Source organism: Pithys albifrons, chromosome 8 (assembly GCF_047495875.1).
Source record: "Pithys albifrons albifrons isolate INPA30051 chromosome 8, PitAlb_v1, whole genome shotgun sequence".
Lineage (NCBI taxonomy): Eukaryota > Metazoa > Chordata > Aves > Passeriformes > Thamnophilidae > Pithys > Pithys albifrons.
This window is the reverse complement of record NC_092465.1, coordinates 28,386,198-28,404,691: the sequence shown is the minus strand read 5'-3', so window position 1 is coordinate 28,404,691 and position 18,494 is coordinate 28,386,198. Positions and strand designations below refer to the sequence as shown.

The 18,494-nt window shown below is 38.6% G+C and overlaps 1 protein-coding gene across 1 annotated transcript in view; it reads left to right on the top strand.

The window, feature by feature from the left end:
- Positions 1 to 17,780, top strand: part of AOX1 (aldehyde oxidase 1) — a 38,196-nt gene extending 20,416 nt beyond the window's left edge. The window contains exons 20-35 of the mRNA XM_071562463.1: positions 249 to 345; positions 1,232 to 1,356; positions 2,199 to 2,332; positions 2,778 to 2,865; positions 4,411 to 4,497; positions 5,927 to 6,118; positions 6,409 to 6,636; positions 7,665 to 7,760; positions 8,456 to 8,584; positions 8,971 to 9,045; positions 10,001 to 10,053; positions 11,941 to 12,055; positions 12,669 to 12,734; positions 13,299 to 13,487; positions 14,897 to 15,064; positions 16,014 to 17,780. Of these exons, the coding sequence (XP_071418564.1) occupies positions 249 to 345; positions 1,232 to 1,356; positions 2,199 to 2,332; positions 2,778 to 2,865; positions 4,411 to 4,497; positions 5,927 to 6,118; positions 6,409 to 6,636; positions 7,665 to 7,760; positions 8,456 to 8,584; positions 8,971 to 9,045; positions 10,001 to 10,053; positions 11,941 to 12,055; positions 12,669 to 12,734; positions 13,299 to 13,487; positions 14,897 to 15,064; positions 16,014 to 16,061 (1,890 nt within the window). The 3' untranslated portion in view covers positions 16,062 to 17,780. The remainder of the gene's footprint in view (positions 1 to 248; positions 346 to 1,231; positions 1,357 to 2,198; positions 2,333 to 2,777; positions 2,866 to 4,410; positions 4,498 to 5,926; positions 6,119 to 6,408; positions 6,637 to 7,664; positions 7,761 to 8,455; positions 8,585 to 8,970; positions 9,046 to 10,000; positions 10,054 to 11,940; positions 12,056 to 12,668; positions 12,735 to 13,298; positions 13,488 to 14,896; positions 15,065 to 16,013) is intronic.
- Positions 17,781 to 18,494: the final 714 nt, after the last annotated feature.

Below are 18,494 nucleotides of genomic sequence, written 5' to 3'. Positions count from 1 at the left end.
AAGACTGGCAAATTTTATTAATATTTCATTAGAATTGAAAGTCCCCTGGAGTCTTACTAGAAATAAAGCAAATTGTACTTTATAGATTCCACTTTTATTAAGTCCTTGTGATTTCTTCCCCTCTTAATGGCATCACTCTTTGGGTGATGTGGTTGAAAATTATTTTTGTCCTAAGACTCAAATGTTGCAACAAGCTGAGAACCTTAGAAATGCTTAGAAAAACATATTTCTCTTTTCCTCCATTGCAGGAAGCTATAAAGCACAACTCATACTTTGAGCCAAAAAGAAAATTAGAACAAGGAAATGTTGATCAGGCATTTGAAACTGTTGATAATATAATTGAAGGTAACTGCAGAATACATTTGGTGAGAAGTTTTTGGTTGACAGTATTTGGGTTTGTCTGTCTGCTCTTCAAGTCCCAGTTCTACCTGTTTTCTATATGGTCACTAGGCCTGAGAAAGCTCCTAGTCACTTAGAGGACATTGTGATTAAACCTTGTTGTCCTGCTACTACATTCAAGCTTTTTGCATCCTCTGTCCTTGAAAAAATTCACAGAATAATTAAGCTGGAAGTTTAGTCTCACCTCCTGCTTAAAGCAAATCTGGTTAAAGCAGGTTATTAAGGGCCATGTCCAGTCAGGTTCTTAATATCTTCAAAGATAGAGATTATACAACCCCTGTAGGCACCTGTTCCAACATATCACCACTTTCATGCTGATTTTTTTCTTATATCTAGTTGGAGTTTTGTGTGTTCATTGCCTCTTCTGTTGTGCATCTCTGAGAACAATCTAGGTAGTTGTCAACAGCAGTAAGATTCTTCTTAACCCTTCTCTCCTTATGGATTAGTAAATCCAGCTCTCTTGACTTCTCCTTATACATCCTGTGGTTCAGCCCCCTGATCATCTTGGTGGCCGCCTTCTTGACCTGGTCCAGTGTGTCCATGCCTTGTTAAATTTATCGATATTTTAGTTGTTGCTGTGACCACTTGTAGGCAATATTGTTCTGCTCTTAATCCAGTTCTGTTGCTGCTACTGGAACAAGACAAATTTATTCCTACAAGGAGTTTAATTCATGTTTTTATTTTAAATAATGTTCCTTCACATTAGGAGTATCAGAGGACTTGACATGGATTACTGTAACTTACATGATGATGGGCTGTTAGTTTTTCTCTTGTTCATTTCTTCTGCCCTTTTCCCTTGTGTTTTTCACTTGTGTTTTTCTCTTTTGATCAGGGGAGATTAGCATTGGGGGACAGAAACACTTTTACATGGAGACTCAGAGTGTGCTTGCTGTCCCAAAAGGAGAGGATAAAGAAATGGATGTATATGTGTCAACACAGCATCCAGCAATTATTCAGGTAACACAGAACTTTCTCAGAGAAAGTTGTTCGACTTGTGACAGCAGAGCTTTTTAAGTTCTGTTCAATACAATCTTTGCTAAAAAGTGCCTTTCTCAGTTTCTTGTAAACCCCATTTATATATTGAAAAACTACATTAAAGTCTCCCTGGAGGCCTCTCTTCCCCCTCCTCTCAGTCTTTCTTCATAGGAGAGGTGTTCTAGCACTCTGATCATGTTCATGATGGTAAATGGTAAAGTAAAGCTGACAGCTTGTGGTCTTCATAGCAGTAGCTGTAGTGCATGAAACTGATGGTATTTCAGACTCAGCACTGGATTTTGTGTTCAAAGTCCAGTTCAACTTCTTTTATAATTTGCATTTTTATTATATTGCCAGTAGCCAAGTAGCATGAAGAACTTTGTGTTTCAGAAAGTGATTTGAAGCAAAACCACTCCTGATACTAGAAGACCACGCATTATTAAAATAAAATTGTTTTAAATAAAACTAAAATTTCTCTTAGTAATAAAAATAATAAAAACTCTATACTAATCAATTTTTATTACCCCCAAAGGTTCTTACTGTTTATAAAATGAAATCCAAGAGTATTATCTTTCATTTCTTGCCAGATTTCTTCTTCATTTCTTCTTTCACAGTCTTCATGGTAAAGATTTTAAATGCAAACACTCTGCTGAGTGTTGTTATTCTTTCTTTGCTTTCTAACCTAGGGTATAGGAAGAATTATGTTCATCTGATAAATAAATAGAAACACCTATGGAATCCTTTTCTAGAGAAGGCTTCTAGTTGAGAACCCAACTTTCAGGCTTAGATTGAGTTGGCATAAAATATTTAAACTGGTTTTACAGGAGATGGTAGCTGCAAGTTTAGGTGTTCCGGCCAACAGGATCATGTGCCATGTCAAACGAGTTGGTGGAGCTTTTGGTGGGAAACTTCTGAGAACTGGCTTACTGGCGTCAGTTGCTGCAGTGGCAGCAAACAAGTAAGTGCAGGACATGTGTATTCAGATATGAAGAGAAAATGGGGTGAACAGGCTTTGTATTTTGGCTAAAATGCTTTCTCCTTTCCCAAAGTTTATTATTGTTCATGTTTTGGTTTTAATCCAAGACTCTCTGTTTCATTATGATCCTGAATAGCTAAGAGGTGACTAACACTTAACATGGAAATACTTTTTTCAGAAGTAGTTTGCACTGAGTTATCTTCTTGACATTCAAGAGATTAAATGAAAATTCTGACCTGATTGTAAATGTGAAAAATATGAACTCTGGACATAGGTTTAAGCGTGTATTTCAGCTTATTAAAGTTAAGTTTAATCCAAATGCATGTTTATATGCACGGCTAGATATGGATCCATGATGAATAGCTGTAGCCATCTTATTAATAACATTCCTTATTTTAACTGAAATTTTACCTTTTTTTGGATTTAGAACCAGCAGAGCAGTGCGTCTTGTTCTGAGCCGAGGAGACGATATGTTAATCATGGGAGGCCGACACCCTTTCGTTGCTAAATATAAAGTGAGTCCCACGAGAATTCAGTGAAAAAATACCCACCTATATTCTGTGAACAAGGATTTCAGTGTTACTGGCTATGGTGTTCTATTAGTGATAAATGGTATAACCAATTCAAATTTAAAACAAAACTACTCGCCAGGGAACCAAGTGATAAAGTTGCTGTACAAACCTTCTCTGCTTCTGCCTCTGTCTCCTCAGGGTTTTGTCTTGGGTTGGTTTTTTTTTCTAGTTCCTTCACGTTCTTTTCCTTTTATAGCCCTTTCTGTCTCTCTCTCTGGGAGCAGGAAGCTAACCCAGCTCAGATTCGTGCTGCAGTGGTTTATTTTAAACTGTCCATATGGTTAGATCCACATAAAGAAGCAGCTAATTTTTCACAGGAACACTGTTATGCAGGAAAACTCATCCTATGGAAGAAATTAATCTTTTCCCTGCTCATGCTCTGTCGTCAGTCATAACTATTCATTAGGATAATTTCTTCCTTCTTTTCTGTCTCTACTTGTCACTGAAGTTGCACATGCCAGCCATCATAACAGGGTTTGACTCCCAGTTTCTGCTGAACTGATAAGCTGAAAGATTCCTCTGTAACAGCACCTCTTGTTAATAGCACTACAGCTCAAGCCTGGGTGCCTCCAAAGAGGGGCCTGAACAATTTAATTCCTGGGCAATTATACCCTTTCAGTCTAAGTTCCCCACCCCTCACATGACAGTTCAGACCAAGAGTAATATTAAAGGTCTGGGGTCTTCACATTCTTTATTGGGTTCTTTAATTTTCTCTAACTGGGTCATTTGTTTCTCTAAGGCTGCAGCCTCTGCTAGAGATTGTAACTTCCTTATCTTTCAGCTTGAACTGGTTCTAAGGCCTTATTTTATTAACTACATAAAAGTTCAACATATTAGGTAAAACTTCACAGCTTGCAGCCTCAGGCTTCAGCAAATTTAGCTGGTAATGTTAAGCAAGTTATGCTGAACAAGTTCTATATAAGTACCATACCAAATTGTGTGACATACTACATAGGTAAAGTAAGAGAGGTTTTGTAAGATGCTTCCCTAAAGTTGAAAATGAGCTGTAGCTCATGTTGAGAATTCAGGAGCTGTTAGTGGCAACAGGTGGAAAGAGGGATGTGAGATAAAGATAACATTTCTTTATTAATAAAAACAAATGTCATACTCCATCTGCCAGACACTATTCTTATTTTGTTAGAGTGGGATTTGACTTTATCTACAGTGAACATTCCTGGGTGACACTCGCCATCTATCTCAGGCAATGCACAGGGAGCCACTGGGCATCCCTGCTCCTTCCTTTCCCAATGGGCTGATGCTGCTTAGTATCTGCTGTACCTACACACAGGTCACTGATGCCAGGTGGGAAAGCCAGTATCTTAGAAACCATACTTTCTCCCTTGCCCTTCTGTAGTTTCAGTGAATGCTGCCCAGAAATTAATAGAGCTGTAGGATTCTAACGGTGTGGGTTGTGCCCATTTTTCAAAATGTACAAGCACTTAAGAAATTAATGCCAGAATCTAAATAGGTTCCTGTTGATCCTTCTAGGTTGGTTTCATGAATGATGGTAGGATCAGAGCTGTGGATGCCAAATATTACATTAATGGAGGATGTACTCCTGATGAATCTGTCGTGGTAAGGAGTTTACACTCACAAATCTTAAAATATGGAGGAATCATGGGCTGGAAAATCATGAAAGTCAAATTCCCTGCACATGTATTATTCATCATACAGACCTTTGGTGTAGGGACTGTGGGTTGTTAGAAGAATCTACACAAACTAGTTTAACCTTTCCATATTGTATTATTGGGTTTCTGTGGCCAGGTTTTAGTAGCCACAATGATTAGAAGCACGTGCATTAATGCAGATCATGTCAGAACCATCTTTAGATGGAGTTCTACAATGATACAGTGAAGCTGGTGGGACCTAGCAGGGATAACCAATTGAGTAACCTTTCCACTGTAACTGGAATAACACACGTGATAACAATCTGACTCTCTAACATTGCTTCCTGATTAATTAGATTAGTAAGCACTGGCCAAGTGTGTGATTCCATTTCTTGCTACTATTACAGCAATAATAATTCAACACTTTTAAGAGGAGAAATAGGTTTATTGGATATAAAATTGCAAACTTTACCAAATGGTTGTCTTTTTTTTCTGATAGTGTGTGTTATCTGTGTGTCCCCAAGACAGTGTTTTGGGATTTAGTCCTTCTTTAGAAAGGACCTTATTTTCTGGGAGCCAGCCCCAGAGTGAGCCAAGATGCTTTGATGCTCATCATAACGAGCCTGGTCTTCCAGCATGGGTGTTGAATAGTAGTAATTTATGCTTAATTTGGTTATTGTTCAGTTACAGTTATAACATGTTTTAACACTGTATGATTGCACCAAAATTAGAATAGACATTTCTGAGAAGAGACATCTGTGTAGCTGTGAGCTGTACTGTAACAATATATCATTTTCACTCTGACTTATCAGTAATGCTCCAAAGATTGATCATCTCCATACAAATACTTTATCTGAAGTCCATAAAAGTTGTGATAATTTTAAAAAAATACTTTTTAAAAAATATTCTGCAAGTAACATTTCAACTTACATTTTCTCAGTGAAAGGGTATATGGCATTATTCATGTGCACAGTTATTACAGCAAAACTATCTTCAGTTCTTTCTATGTAGAAATGTTTTGAAATTTATTATTTAAAGCTCAGTGGGAAAAATAGGAATAAAGGCTTAGATTTGCCATTCTGCTAAACACTGAAGAGAGTCAGTGACTTCTTCATGAGACATCAAAATATTCTTTAGTATTTTAATATTTATTTTAGTGCTCAGCTGCTAGTTACATCAGCTCTGTTCTGTATCAGAAAAAGAACTATAAACTAATCTGCTGCATAAGTCTGAAAGTGTGCATGAATACTCTTACTACCAGTGATTGCCAGAAACCCAGTTTTAAAGATAATTGTCTTAAGTCAAGGGCTTTATATGAGATGAGGAAGACTTAAATGTGAATTTGAAGCAGCACTGTGTTCTGACATTAAGCTGGACCTGTTTGTCCCCTTTCTCAGGTGGCAGAAGTATCCTTATTAAAAATGGACAATGCATACAAGATTCCCAACTTGAGATGCTGGGCTTATGTCTGCAAAACAAACTTGCCATCAAACGTAGCATTCCGAGGGTTTGGCTTTCCTCAGTCAGGATTGGTGACAGAAACTTGGATAACAGAAGTTGCCGACAAAACTGGTTTATCACCAGAAAAGGTGACGAAATGAAGGCATCTTGTCTCCTGAAACCAAGTCTATGTGATTGGAAACTTAAACCCTTTAAATTAGCTCAGTTCTTTGAACAAGTCTTTTCTAAGTCTAACATAATTTTTTCTAAAATTCATATTTTTTAAAATCAATGTCTGGTTGTTCAATTCTTTTAAATTGAACCTAACTAGTAGTTGTTTAAAAAGCATACAAGATGTTCTTGTTCTCTTCTATTCCCCCCAGATGGTCAGTTTGCCTTTAGCAGGATTGTGTGATAGCTGTTAATTTCACTTTTTCAGATTAGGGAAATAAATATGTATAAGAAGAATGAGCAGACACACTTCAAACAAGAACTTGATCCACAGAACTTAATACGGTGTTGGAATGAATGTATGGAGAAATCTGCATACTACAGTAGGAAAACAGCTGTCAATGAATTTAACAAACAAAATCACTGGAAGAAGAGAGGGATTGCCATTGTACCGATGAAGTATCCATTTGGAATGGGTATGCGTCATCTTTCTCAGGTGAAGTTCCTTGAAGACAAGTGAGCTAAGCATTTTATCCATAGACGATTACAGTTGCTTTATGTTTGGATGTGTTACCTTTCAACTTCTGGAAAATGATCATCTTCCTAATGGTTGTTCCCTAAAGAGGCTACACTAGATTCTAGCTCTCTTCAAACTGAGATCAAAGCTGTTTGGTTGTCAAGACCCAGGCAGCTTGGACCCTGCCTACTTAAAGACTAGACCCATCTATTGTGATGCAGTGTTGGAGTAGATGAGTTGAACATTTTACAAAAAGTTTTTCAAGACTGATTGCAAAATGTTCATTGTTTAAGTCTTCCACTCTAGAAACAGCTCTGAGCTTACTCCTTCTGACCATGGAGGTACTATGGGATGCTGTTCTTAGACACTTAACCCTTTGATGTCATCAAAGACTAAGTTTAAAAAAGGACAGTAGTGTTTTTGGTCTTTGTGGGGGTTTTTTAATGTAAAGGTCCAGTTCTTCCAAAACAGACAGCATTCTATCAGTTGAACATTAACTGACTGCCCTATGTCATATCAAACTGGCTCTGTCTGTTCAAGATTAAAGTCACAGGATCTTTATTGTCTACAGTGCTACTTCCAGCTGAGTCCAGGAGGAAAATGTCATCCAGAATCTTATTGTTGTGTCTAATGCTGACAGCCTGCCCAACCTGTGCAGTAGAAATACCTGTGTCCAAGGCTCTCAGACATCAATGAGAGAGAAAATGGAACTTGCAGGAATTTGCACATACAGCCATTAGTGAAGGAGGTCCTTCAGCTTCTTTTGAAATGATTGAGATACTGTTGCCAGGTGTTGGTTTATTTCAGGCTCTAGCAACAGAAAAAGCAGACCTCCAAGGATTTGTATCTTTTTCTTTTGAAGTTCACTGTAGAGGAAGTGCAGCAGTTAGCATTCCAAATTTTGCATTTATTTAAAAGCAAAACTTTGTCCTTTATTTTATTCATTAATTCATTACATATAGAACACATTTCTCATGAATCTGATCTTGATTTTGTTTTTTTTTTAGGCTGCAGCACTGGTTCATATTTATACTGATGGGTCTGTGCTTCTGACACATGGTGGAATTGAAATGGGACAGGGTATTCATACAAAAATGATCCAGGTAACAAATGATCCAAACGAATAATACCTTGTGCTTTATCTGTCATGCAGATGAACAGTGTAAAGGTTTTATTTTTGGTTAGTTAGTGTACCAGTAGGACAGTTTCTTTATCAGCATAGCCACTGTTTCTTTACATTGATGAAGCTACAAAACTAATGCACCCCTGTCAAGAGTCATACAGACAACAGGAAAAAATACCCAGGCTGTTTGTTTTATGTTTTTCTAATAGCATGTGAAGAGGCATATTAGAAATAAGATTTTTGGGGCTGATCCCGGAAAACCCATGGTGACAAAGGCAGCTGGTGTTCAGATTAGTGTATAGTCAAGGAGATAAAATATGTTAATGGACAACTGAGAGACAGATCTGTAAAGATATTTATCAAGTCAGTGAAAGCTTGCGATCTGGGCTTGCATAATTTGCCCAAAGTCATAGAGGGTATAAGCAGCAAAATCAGGAATGAATTATGGACTTCAGAGTCTCAATCCAGAGTCTGAGTACAGCTACAACATTGCCCTTCTTTTCTGTGTCTTTGTACTGAAAAAGTGGACAGAATGATTGCAGCTGGAGATGGGAAGAGAACTTGTGAAACTCTATGTTTGCTGGTATTGCTGACTTTTAGCAAGTCCTGGGGAATTGCTAGAGTGTTTAGATCAGTTCTAAAACAGAGAAGAATATGTTGTTCTTCCTGAAACAGGTTGCTAGTCGGGAATTGAACATCCCCATGTCATGTATTCACTTCTGTGAAACGAGCACCACAACTGTTCCCAATGCATGTGCCTCAGTCGGATCTGCAGGGACTGATGTCAATGGCATGGCTGTGAAGGTAAAGAGTAATATTTACTTTAAAAAAACAGGCTTAACAGTTTCTCGGTAATGGTGCATATGAGTTTTCAGAATATGATCTGAGCTTTCCCAAAAAGGCAAAATCCTTGTTTCATCTGAAAAACTTAACTAAACTAAGTTATACACACAAATCTTGTACCCTGTTCCTGTTTGAGATCTACTGATTTATGCAGATTCCAGCCCTTGGAACTTAGCTCTTTATAAGCTTTATGTCTATGCAGTTAAAATTACTCCTCCTACCATATTTTTTTCAAACTAAGGTGACAATAAAGCACATACTAATCAAGTAATAAGTAGAACATATCTGAAATAGTACCAAATGTATCTGCGTTAATTTTGTGTTATATTCTCCTGAATTCTCACCAGGATGCTTGCCAAACTCTCCTGAAACGCCTGCAGCCGATCATCAACAAGAACCCCAAAGGGCCCTGGAATGATTGGGTAAGACATGTGAATCCTACTGAAGGTGTTTGAATGCTTGCAGAAACTGTGGTATATGTATTGCGGCCTATAAGTCTGCTCAGCCTATTAATAATAATAATAATAATCCTAAAGTTAAAAACTCTAAAAACAGGTTGTTTGACCTGTAGCAGGGTAGTCAAGAGAAGATTCTCAGCCAGGCATAAGTGACTATGTGGCAGATAACTGTTAGATTTATTGCTAGTGCAACATCTAAATATTGCCAGTGCAATATCCAAATAACAAATCTATTACAATGGATTTTAGTATAATCAGGTCATTTTTACCACTGGAAGAACTTCACAAAAAATATTTCTCTTGAAAAACTGTCATTTTTGTGCAAATAGGTCATGCAGATCTTTTATGCTTGTGTGGTGATTTGACCTTGGCTGGACTCCAGGTCTGACACTCACCTGCTCAGGAAGGCAGGGGAAGAAAATAAGATGGAAAACCCCCCACAGCTCAGTGGGCTAAGATAAAGGCAGTTCACTGAAGAAGAGCAAAAGGTTGCACGTGCCTGTGGTCAGATGACCCAATATAATCAGTGACTTATCAACCAGATCTGTTCAGCTGACAAAGAGGACCCATTTCTATTAAACTGGGGCAGAAAAATGGAGCAGGGCCCTTTCTGACTGTGGCATTACCAGTAATAAAGATTCTGCAACACCACCACTGTTGACAGGCATATTCCTTATTGTATTGCCAAAAGAATTCAGATTGTTCATCCAAGTGGGGTTTAGTTCTACAGTATTAGGCACCATGTGCAGCTAAACATGCTTAACTCAGCTAGTCTTCCTTTCTTTACAATTTTTACTGTTTGGGTTTTAAGTAAACATATGTAAATAAGTGTATATATGTAAACAAAGTAAATATATGTACGCTGTGTTCCTTCTTGACTCCTTCCTTGGTTTAACACAAGCACTGCTATATTTTACAGATTAAAGAAGCTTTCAAACAGAGTGTGAGTCTTTCAGCTACTGGCTACTTTAGGTAAAATATTTTGTTCCTTAAAAATGCATAGGTTAGACTGATTTCTGAAGATAACCAATGGTGTAAATACAAGATCCTGCCCTACAGTTCTTGCTAATGGCTCATCTTATGTTTTATGTAATTATCTGATATATGGGGAGTTGGAAGAATAAAGTTTAGGTATTAATTTATGACTAGCCCTATGAGGACTCTCTAGAAAGTATTAAAAGAATAGTTTGTGCCACGATTTGGCCATTAGCAAACCAGACAGTACCAATGAAGTGACTGCTGCCTGTAACAGTGGGTATGCAAAAGGGAATGCAGTTTATTTACTGGAGGTTGTGTTGCTATAAACTACAAAATATCATACTACAGATTATTTACAATTTTGTCACCAAACATGATCACACTGAGTTGCATGACAGGAAGAACAGTGGCAGCATTAAAATATTTATCCAGGACACACCTGTAACTGGAAACCAGGTGCACTTATGACAAAGAATAAACCCATTTAATTCTAGATCTGAGCCCTAAGGTTATTTCTCCTTAGAGGAAGGAGAGTTTAAAATATCTGGTTTAGTTTAGCAGAAGGCTTATGTTGGTTCTTTTTAACTAACTCCAGAATCAGATGCCATGATTCAGCACTAACTGAAAGCCAGGGACTTAGTGCTCACATGAGAAGTGAAGTTGCTGGCTGACCCTGGTTTTGGAGTCATGGTCCCTCTTTCTTTGAATTCTCTTACCGTGTTTATAAAGAACCAGAAAGGAAAAATTCCCATGCTATAACTCAGGTGTGCCTTTTATCTTCTCTCCCTCCACCAGTATTTCCTACTTATCAATAGCAACTTTTCAGGTCTTCAGGCAGTCTGGAGTAAGTTCGAAGAGGCACTTTGCAAACCCTGACATATTGAAAATGCCAAGAAATGCCAAAAAAAGTCCCTTCCTGCAGTTAAGTCTGTTCAAGTATGTTTTCTGCTTATGCAGCCCTTTAGGAAAGTTAATATCCCCGAAGTAATGAACAACAGTCATCGTTGCTATTGATATTTAATGGTGTCACAAAACACCTGCAGATCCCTGAGTCTGATATCCTATATTGATCCTGTTCTTATCCAGTCATATTCTCTACTTCCAAGAATCTCAAAGGCAGCTGAGGGAGATGGGTTATGAGAAGTTGAATGTGTGGATTGTGTGTACCCCTTTTTCCATACATGGTTCTATACTATATTTGCTTAATGTAGTATAATTTTGGATATGCTCAGCAAAGACATTTCAGTCATATGTAGTGGAAAATATGCCTTAGTCACAAACCTCACATGATTGGGAGATACTGCATTTTACTCTCCCCTTGTGCCCTTTGAACTTATCCTTTCTGTCCTGACTACTCTGGTCTCCTCAGTTAGTCCCACTCGCTTCTAAGTAATTACACCTTTATTTCAAGATTCCTGTTTTAACTCTCTCATTCTGTAGGCTATTTCTGTAATTAACTCTTCCATGTATCTCTTATAAACCAGTCTTTCATAGATCCTGACAAGTTTTTCTCCCTTTTCCTAAATTCCCTTATGTGCTATTACCTCAGCAACCATTACTTTACATTTTTACTCTGTCTTTGATTACTGTGGTTTTTTTTAGTATATTTCTAGGATTATGCTGGTTATAGACTCTCCTGATCTGAAATATCTTGCTTGTCTGATAAAAATCATATAAATACCAGATGCATCAAACTGAAACTTCCAGTGCTCTGTAGGATTTCATGGAACTTCAGAGTTCTGACCCTTTAAATAAGATTTCTCTGGAGATTTTAATACTTTCGATTTCACGAGTGGTTTCAAACTTTTATATGCTCCTCTGCTTTGTTATAATGCAAACTGCCATCAGTTTTCTACTTGTGGACTTTGTTTCTTCCATCAGAGGTTACAATGAATACATGGATTGGGAGAAAGGGGAAGGACAGCCATTCACGTATTTTCTTTATGGAGCTGCTTGTTCAGAGGTTGAAATTAACTGTCTAACAGGAGATCACAAGGTAACAACTGAGTGCCACAGAAGTTTTGTAAATGCCGTGAGTGAGGCTTGATCCAACAACCCTTCCTGTTTTGCATGAGGGAGTCACCTGTCTTCACATGATAGTAAACATATCAACAGTGTAAATGCAGATTGCAGTGGAGCAGAATGAAAGCTGTGCAGGGTTAACCAGCTTCTATAGTAATGGCACATCTATATTAATGTCATATGTATTCACCTTTGGCTATGACTGACATCTAACATGCTCTTCACTTGTTCTGTCCCTGCAAACGACTTAGAGCAATATTCAATTTCCAGGCTATTGACCGTCTGGATAGCTGAATGTCATAGATTACTGATCATATGTCCTCTATCTGTACTTTTATATGGGTATTTCCTTCTGCAATGGGAAAAAGCTGTCAGGGCTGTCTCTGGCTAAACTTCTGTTAAAGTTGAGACAAGCCCATTTTGCTTTATAATGGGATATTAGAAAATATTTTAAAATTGTGTGCATGGAGGGCCCTCTGTCCTGGTATATGTTATTGCACTGAATGCCTACTCTAACCCACATTGTCTTCTAATGCCTCCACCTCATGCATCTCTCTCAATAATATAAATTCAAATGTCATTAACAGAATCTCAGAACAGACATTGTTATGGACGTTGGATGTAGCATAAATCCAGCTGTGGATATAGGACAGGTACGTTCCAAGAATTCTCTGCTTTTTTATTTCTATTACACTGGTACCCTTATCTTAATGAAGAGTACCTCATAATTCAGAAAACATTCATTTCTTACTAGATTATAAATCATAGATCATATTTGAAGGTCTTTTGCTTATAGACTTGCCCCATTTGAGTTAGTGTGTGAGAGCTTTGTAGATGTCAGTGAAGGTTGAATGTTACCTGTGATACCAACGTGTAGTACCTATGCCTATTACCTGCTGGACTTAAATCCTGTTTATGATTTGCAGTCTCCAACTTGTTTGACCTGCCTTCCCCCCTTGATAGTAGGGGAAGACCGTGATCCATTGCAGACTGACCACAGATCTTATCACTTCATGAAAGAATTTGTCCTCCCAGGTATAAGAGAGGAGTGTGAAAGCTTTTCTCAATGTGGTTGCCCCAAAATGTTGAAGAATCACAGTGGTCAAACAGAAAAGAAAAAAGCTTTCTAACAACTAGTGATGCAAATCAGTTCTTGACAAAGTTTCGCCCAGTTAACCAAACATGACTACTTAATGCTACTTCTTTCTTATTTAAAGATTGAAGGTGCTTTTGTTCAAGGCATTGGACTGTACACAATGGAGGAATTAAAGTACTCTCCAGAAGGAGTCCTCTGTACTTGTGGTCCAGATCAGTACAAGATCCCTGCTGTTTGCGATATTCCAGAACGGTTTTGTGTTTCCCTGCTGTCATCTTCCCAAAATCCTCATGCCATCTATGCATCCAAGGTAAGAAAAACATGATAGGGCCTAATTTTTAGATCCCAGAACAAACAGGAATTACTCCAATATAAAACATATGTAAGTTTTCAGTTTCTCTTCTTTAGCATTTCAAACAAGTGTCCAGTAAATTGTTTTATTGATGACAGTAAAGCTAATAAGAAAAGACCCAATGTGAGATACTGTTGTATCACTTTCATGGCTTGCAAGTAGTGATTTTAGGGGTTTGTTAACTGACCATACACAGAAGCTGCAAGCTGGTTGCAAAACCATATTCTAAAATGTGGTGATAAACTGAAGAGTTAGAATAAAAATATTGAAGAAATTGTTGGAGAAATTATAATGACAATGAGAGTGTGCAGCTTACTTGGGTGTGCTTTGCAATACAAACTAGGACTCTGTGTGTATTGATATGGGAGACTGGCTCAAGTATTCACTTGGTATAGTCTTTGCTTCAATTTACACCAGCAAATATGCTGGCCAGTTGCATATAAGTAGTAATGGTAAATCAAGATGAAGGTAATTCTGAAAATTTCCATCTGTTCCAAGTATTTGATATGCTTTTAGAACATAATCAACTAGAACAATACAATAGAAGGAAAAAGCATATTTTACAGCAAACGTTATTAAAGAGCATGAAGATTATTAAAGGCTATTATTAAAGATGCTTTAAAATTATTTAAAGCTTTCTTAGTATGAAAAAAAAAATCACCTGGGTGAAGGAGTAACATAGCTGGTTGGGAGCAGATCCAGATCTAGATTGCTGATACTAATGTCCTTCTTCAAACAGAACTTTTATCCTTTTCTGTGAACCCACCTCCCTTAAAATTCACTTTAGGAAGGGATGATTGTGTCTTCATGCAGCACGGTTGGGGAAAATATTTGGTTCTCTGATTTTAGCAAGAAGATATGTAAGAGTCAATTGCAATATCCCAATGCAGTTCAGATTAAAATGTTCAATACCACAACTCTGAGAGCACTATGGAATAAGGGTGGATTTGGCCTATCTTTGAGGTAAGGAACAAATGTGAATCTTCTGAATCTTCCTCACTGGAGAGGATGTCAGAGGTCAGTGGTATTTGTCCGCAGGGAATTACCAAGAGTTCAAGTTTTGTTTCTTAGTTTTAACTGTACCTGTGTTTGGGTTGTTTTATTTTTTTCTGCTAATTATTCTAAATTTAATTTTAATAATGAGCCAAAGAGATTCTAAAACAATAGCTGAGCCTTCAAATCAACCTTTCTAGCACACTGAAAGCAGTTGCCATCAGAAGACTTGATGTGATCTATGCTTGCTTCCTCTGAATCTAAAATAAACTTCTTACTGAAGGATGAAATACTTTTAAATTGCTTTTGATATGGCAGATATTCCTCTGATTTGCTCAAAACCTACACCTATTTGACCTTTTTTTCTTTTTCAGGGAATAGGTGAGGCAGGACTTTTCTTGGGGTGCTCCGTGTTCTTCGCTTTAAGAGATGCAGTAACAAGGGCAAGGAATGAAAGAGGACTGAAAGAGCCCTTTGCCCTGAATAGCCCCCTGACTGCTGAACAAATCCGGGCAAGCTGCACTGATGACTTTACTGAGATGGTAATAGAAGGGCGGGGGTAGGGTCTGTGTAACCATTGCTGGGTGCAAGTACACCCTTCAATGGTAGGGTGCCTAATGATGTCTCCAATTGGTCATGCTTTGTGTACAGCTCCTTGTAATTGAAATGTCTGGTAATAGGTCTCGCTTACACACATTATTTCAACAAATGCCATTCAAATATTGTAATGGGATTTCCCTGTCTTTGTATAATTTTTTCCTTTGAAATTTACATATTTTTTACAATTCTCTCATTCCCTGAAACCTTCCTCTTTTTTCTGGATGTCCAATCTCATTGAAGATTAAACAGCTCATCTTACTGACATGCAGTGGATCAGCCTCCAAGCATCTTCAGTCTAGTTTCAGGTGTTTTGCCCCTTTGACTTGCACTGTCACTGTCACCTCATTCTAGTACTTCATGCTGTGCCCAGTACTCTTGGGAGAAAAATAATTAACTCAGACCTAACAAAAATAGAGAAGAAAAAAAATGAAGCAATACACTTCTCATAATACTGATCTTTTATACTCTGTGCTTTCTGCAACTGTTCACTGTAGTCGTGTTCCCACTGCTATTAAAATTCTTTTCCTGTGTAAGTTTTATTTAGTGAGACAAGATCCTTGTCAGTGTATAAATCCATGCTGTGCCCTGAACCTCTGGGGCTCTGCTCTGGAAACTCTTGAGCTCTCATTCACAGGTTACTCCCATGGTATTTCCATGATTGTGGTGAGGCACCAGTGGCCCCTGAATCAATAAGTTTATGGGCAGGAAATTGCAGGAGGTGAAGTCCACCAGTACTGAAACCTTCTCTATCCCTGTTTAGCCCTGACCCTCCTTTCAGCCACCCTCTGTAGGTGTCTCCTATATAACACCCTGTTGGGTGACTTGGAGGGCAATATTGGGAGTTTGCCAGTCAAATAAAGTCACTCTTGCCATTTCTTGCTTGTCTCTTAGATGGCCAACAATGAAGCTGCTTCCTCCACTCCTCGGGCCACTTTGTGAATGACAAACCATAGTGCACAAGACCAGAATGGAAAACTGATTTACTCCAAGACCCACTAATCAACAGAAAAATAAATATATTTTCTTATTTTCAGAGTAGAACCAGCTACCAAAAATATGCACTTTACCTCTTCTATCCTTATCTTCATTCTTCCTCCAGGGTATTCACTACAGCATTTCACTTAAATGAGTGCATATATATTTAACAAAAATCCCAAAGATCAGAATTAGACACTGTACAAATTAGTGATGGGCAATGTGTCAATGTTTCAGTAGAACAGATATTCTGAAAGTACACACTGCCAAACATTTCTAGACACTGATATATTATCACCACCACAGTAACCACAGTAACACACCGGCTCTTTTCTTCCTGGCAGCTGCCTCAGGCCTGCTCCTCACCATCAGGTCTCCTTGAACCAGCAGCAACTTTGACCTCTCTCAGAGCTGGAGTTCAATCACTGCTATTTCCTCCCTCTTCTCCTCTGCCTCACCCACAGTTTGGCTCCTTCTTACCAGCAAAATGGTGAAGCAGGATATGGCTGATGCATTCACCTGCAGGTGAGGAGAGGGCACGATGGAGGCAGGAGGGGTTAAACAGCAGGACAGTTCCCAGCACCAGCTTTGAGTGAGTGTAAACAAGGTGAGGGTGCCCACTGCAGCCATGGGCAGCTGCACAGCAGGTCTGCACTGGAAAGGTGGAGGGAAGCAGGGCTGAGAGGAAACAGAGACAGCAGGAGTTCATCACAGGTGTGTCAGCTCACAGTTTAACTGAGCTGTGCCAAACAACTGGCACTCTGACAGATGTTTCAGAAAGGAGCTTTAAAAGTGATCCAGTGGCAGCTGTATGAATCCTGATGGAGCACTTCCCCATGAGGAGAGAATGAAAAGCAAGTGCAAAGGTATTTGAGAGGGAGAAAAGGAAATGGCAGAGCTGAGCCAACATAGGTACACATACAAATCAATACTCGACTTTGATAGTTCAAAGCAATAAAATTAACAGTAAGAACACATTTAACAACATCATTGTGTACCCAGAGCACTAGCATAATAACTCTGGAGATACTCAGCAAGTATTGCATTAGCTCAGATCCTGTACTCATTTAAATAGACAAAAATTTGGATTATTTTAATTTATTTTAAGAGTGAGGCTTAAATTAGGATAGTATAGAAGAGAATGTGACCTGCTTACACCCTAAAATAAGTCACATTTAATCTAAATCTGTGTAGAGTTACAAGATTTTATTCTTTTACACGTAAATTAATATTACAGTAAGGAAATTGCTAGTGTATGTTGGTGGGGTTTTCCCTGTTCATTTCTCTTGGCAAATTGTGAGAAATTACAGCTGGTGGGGAAAGCTTAACTGGTAATAGACTTCACAGTTTTGTAATACCAAAGACTTCAGAGAGCTGACAGCAGGACCTATTATATCTTTGTGTTCCTTTCCTTAAAACATGATTTTAATAATTTCTCATTTTTCTTCTCGGCTTTTTATTTGTGATTCAGACAAGTTATCTCAGTTTAGAATAAGTACAAAATTAATCAGTGCCTTGGGTTTAGAATGAGTGGACAATTACTTGAAAATACTAAAGTGAAAATCCTTCCTCTGAATGTGGTCTCCCTTAGGGCATTTTTGAATGTAGTAGTTTGGGGATTTCACTGGGCTGTTAAATGGAATCTGCGAAAATATTTCTTGAATAAAAGTAAACTTAAAAGGCTGTCCTGACATTTCATCACACGGGGATCTATAATCGATATTGTTTCAAGGAAGAAACAGTAACAAAAATGGTGTGAGATGAAATCTGGCCCCTACTGAGAGTAAGAATAACCTCACTTTCCCCTCCTGAAGCACAGTGATGTGTTCCGTTTATACACCAGGAACATCATCCTTCACACCTGGAAATTTACTGGTGGGAACTTGCTGCTGTGTAAGGTCTAGAAGGAAGCTCGTGGTCTCCTGGTTAGTTTACCGGTTTGGCCTTTTGGGGAGCAAAGAACTGAGTTGCATCTCCTGTCCTACACCAGCATGGAGAGCATGCTGTGTTTGTGTCTCCAGGCAGGTGCTGCTGTGCGAGTTGGGCAGCCTGTGTTTTTCAGACAGTAAAGGACCCACTAACACACTGGGTTTGTTAGCGCTGTGTGCTGCTGGACACAGCCTGCCCACAGCCTGCGGGGTGAGCCTGGCTATGAGGATCGCAGGCGCAGGACCCTGTGTGTCACAGCAGCAGAGCGGAATGTGCTTCTGAACGCGGGGATTTGTTCTGCGTCTGATGAGCGGCTTTTAGCTGGTAACTGTCCGCACAGACTGCAATGTGACAGGTGTGTGTATGACGATGTTATCACCAGGATCTGAGAAGAGTTCATTACAACTGCAAATTCCAACCCAGGCTCAAATAGCACAGCAGATTCGGTACCAAAGCCCAGTGCACCCA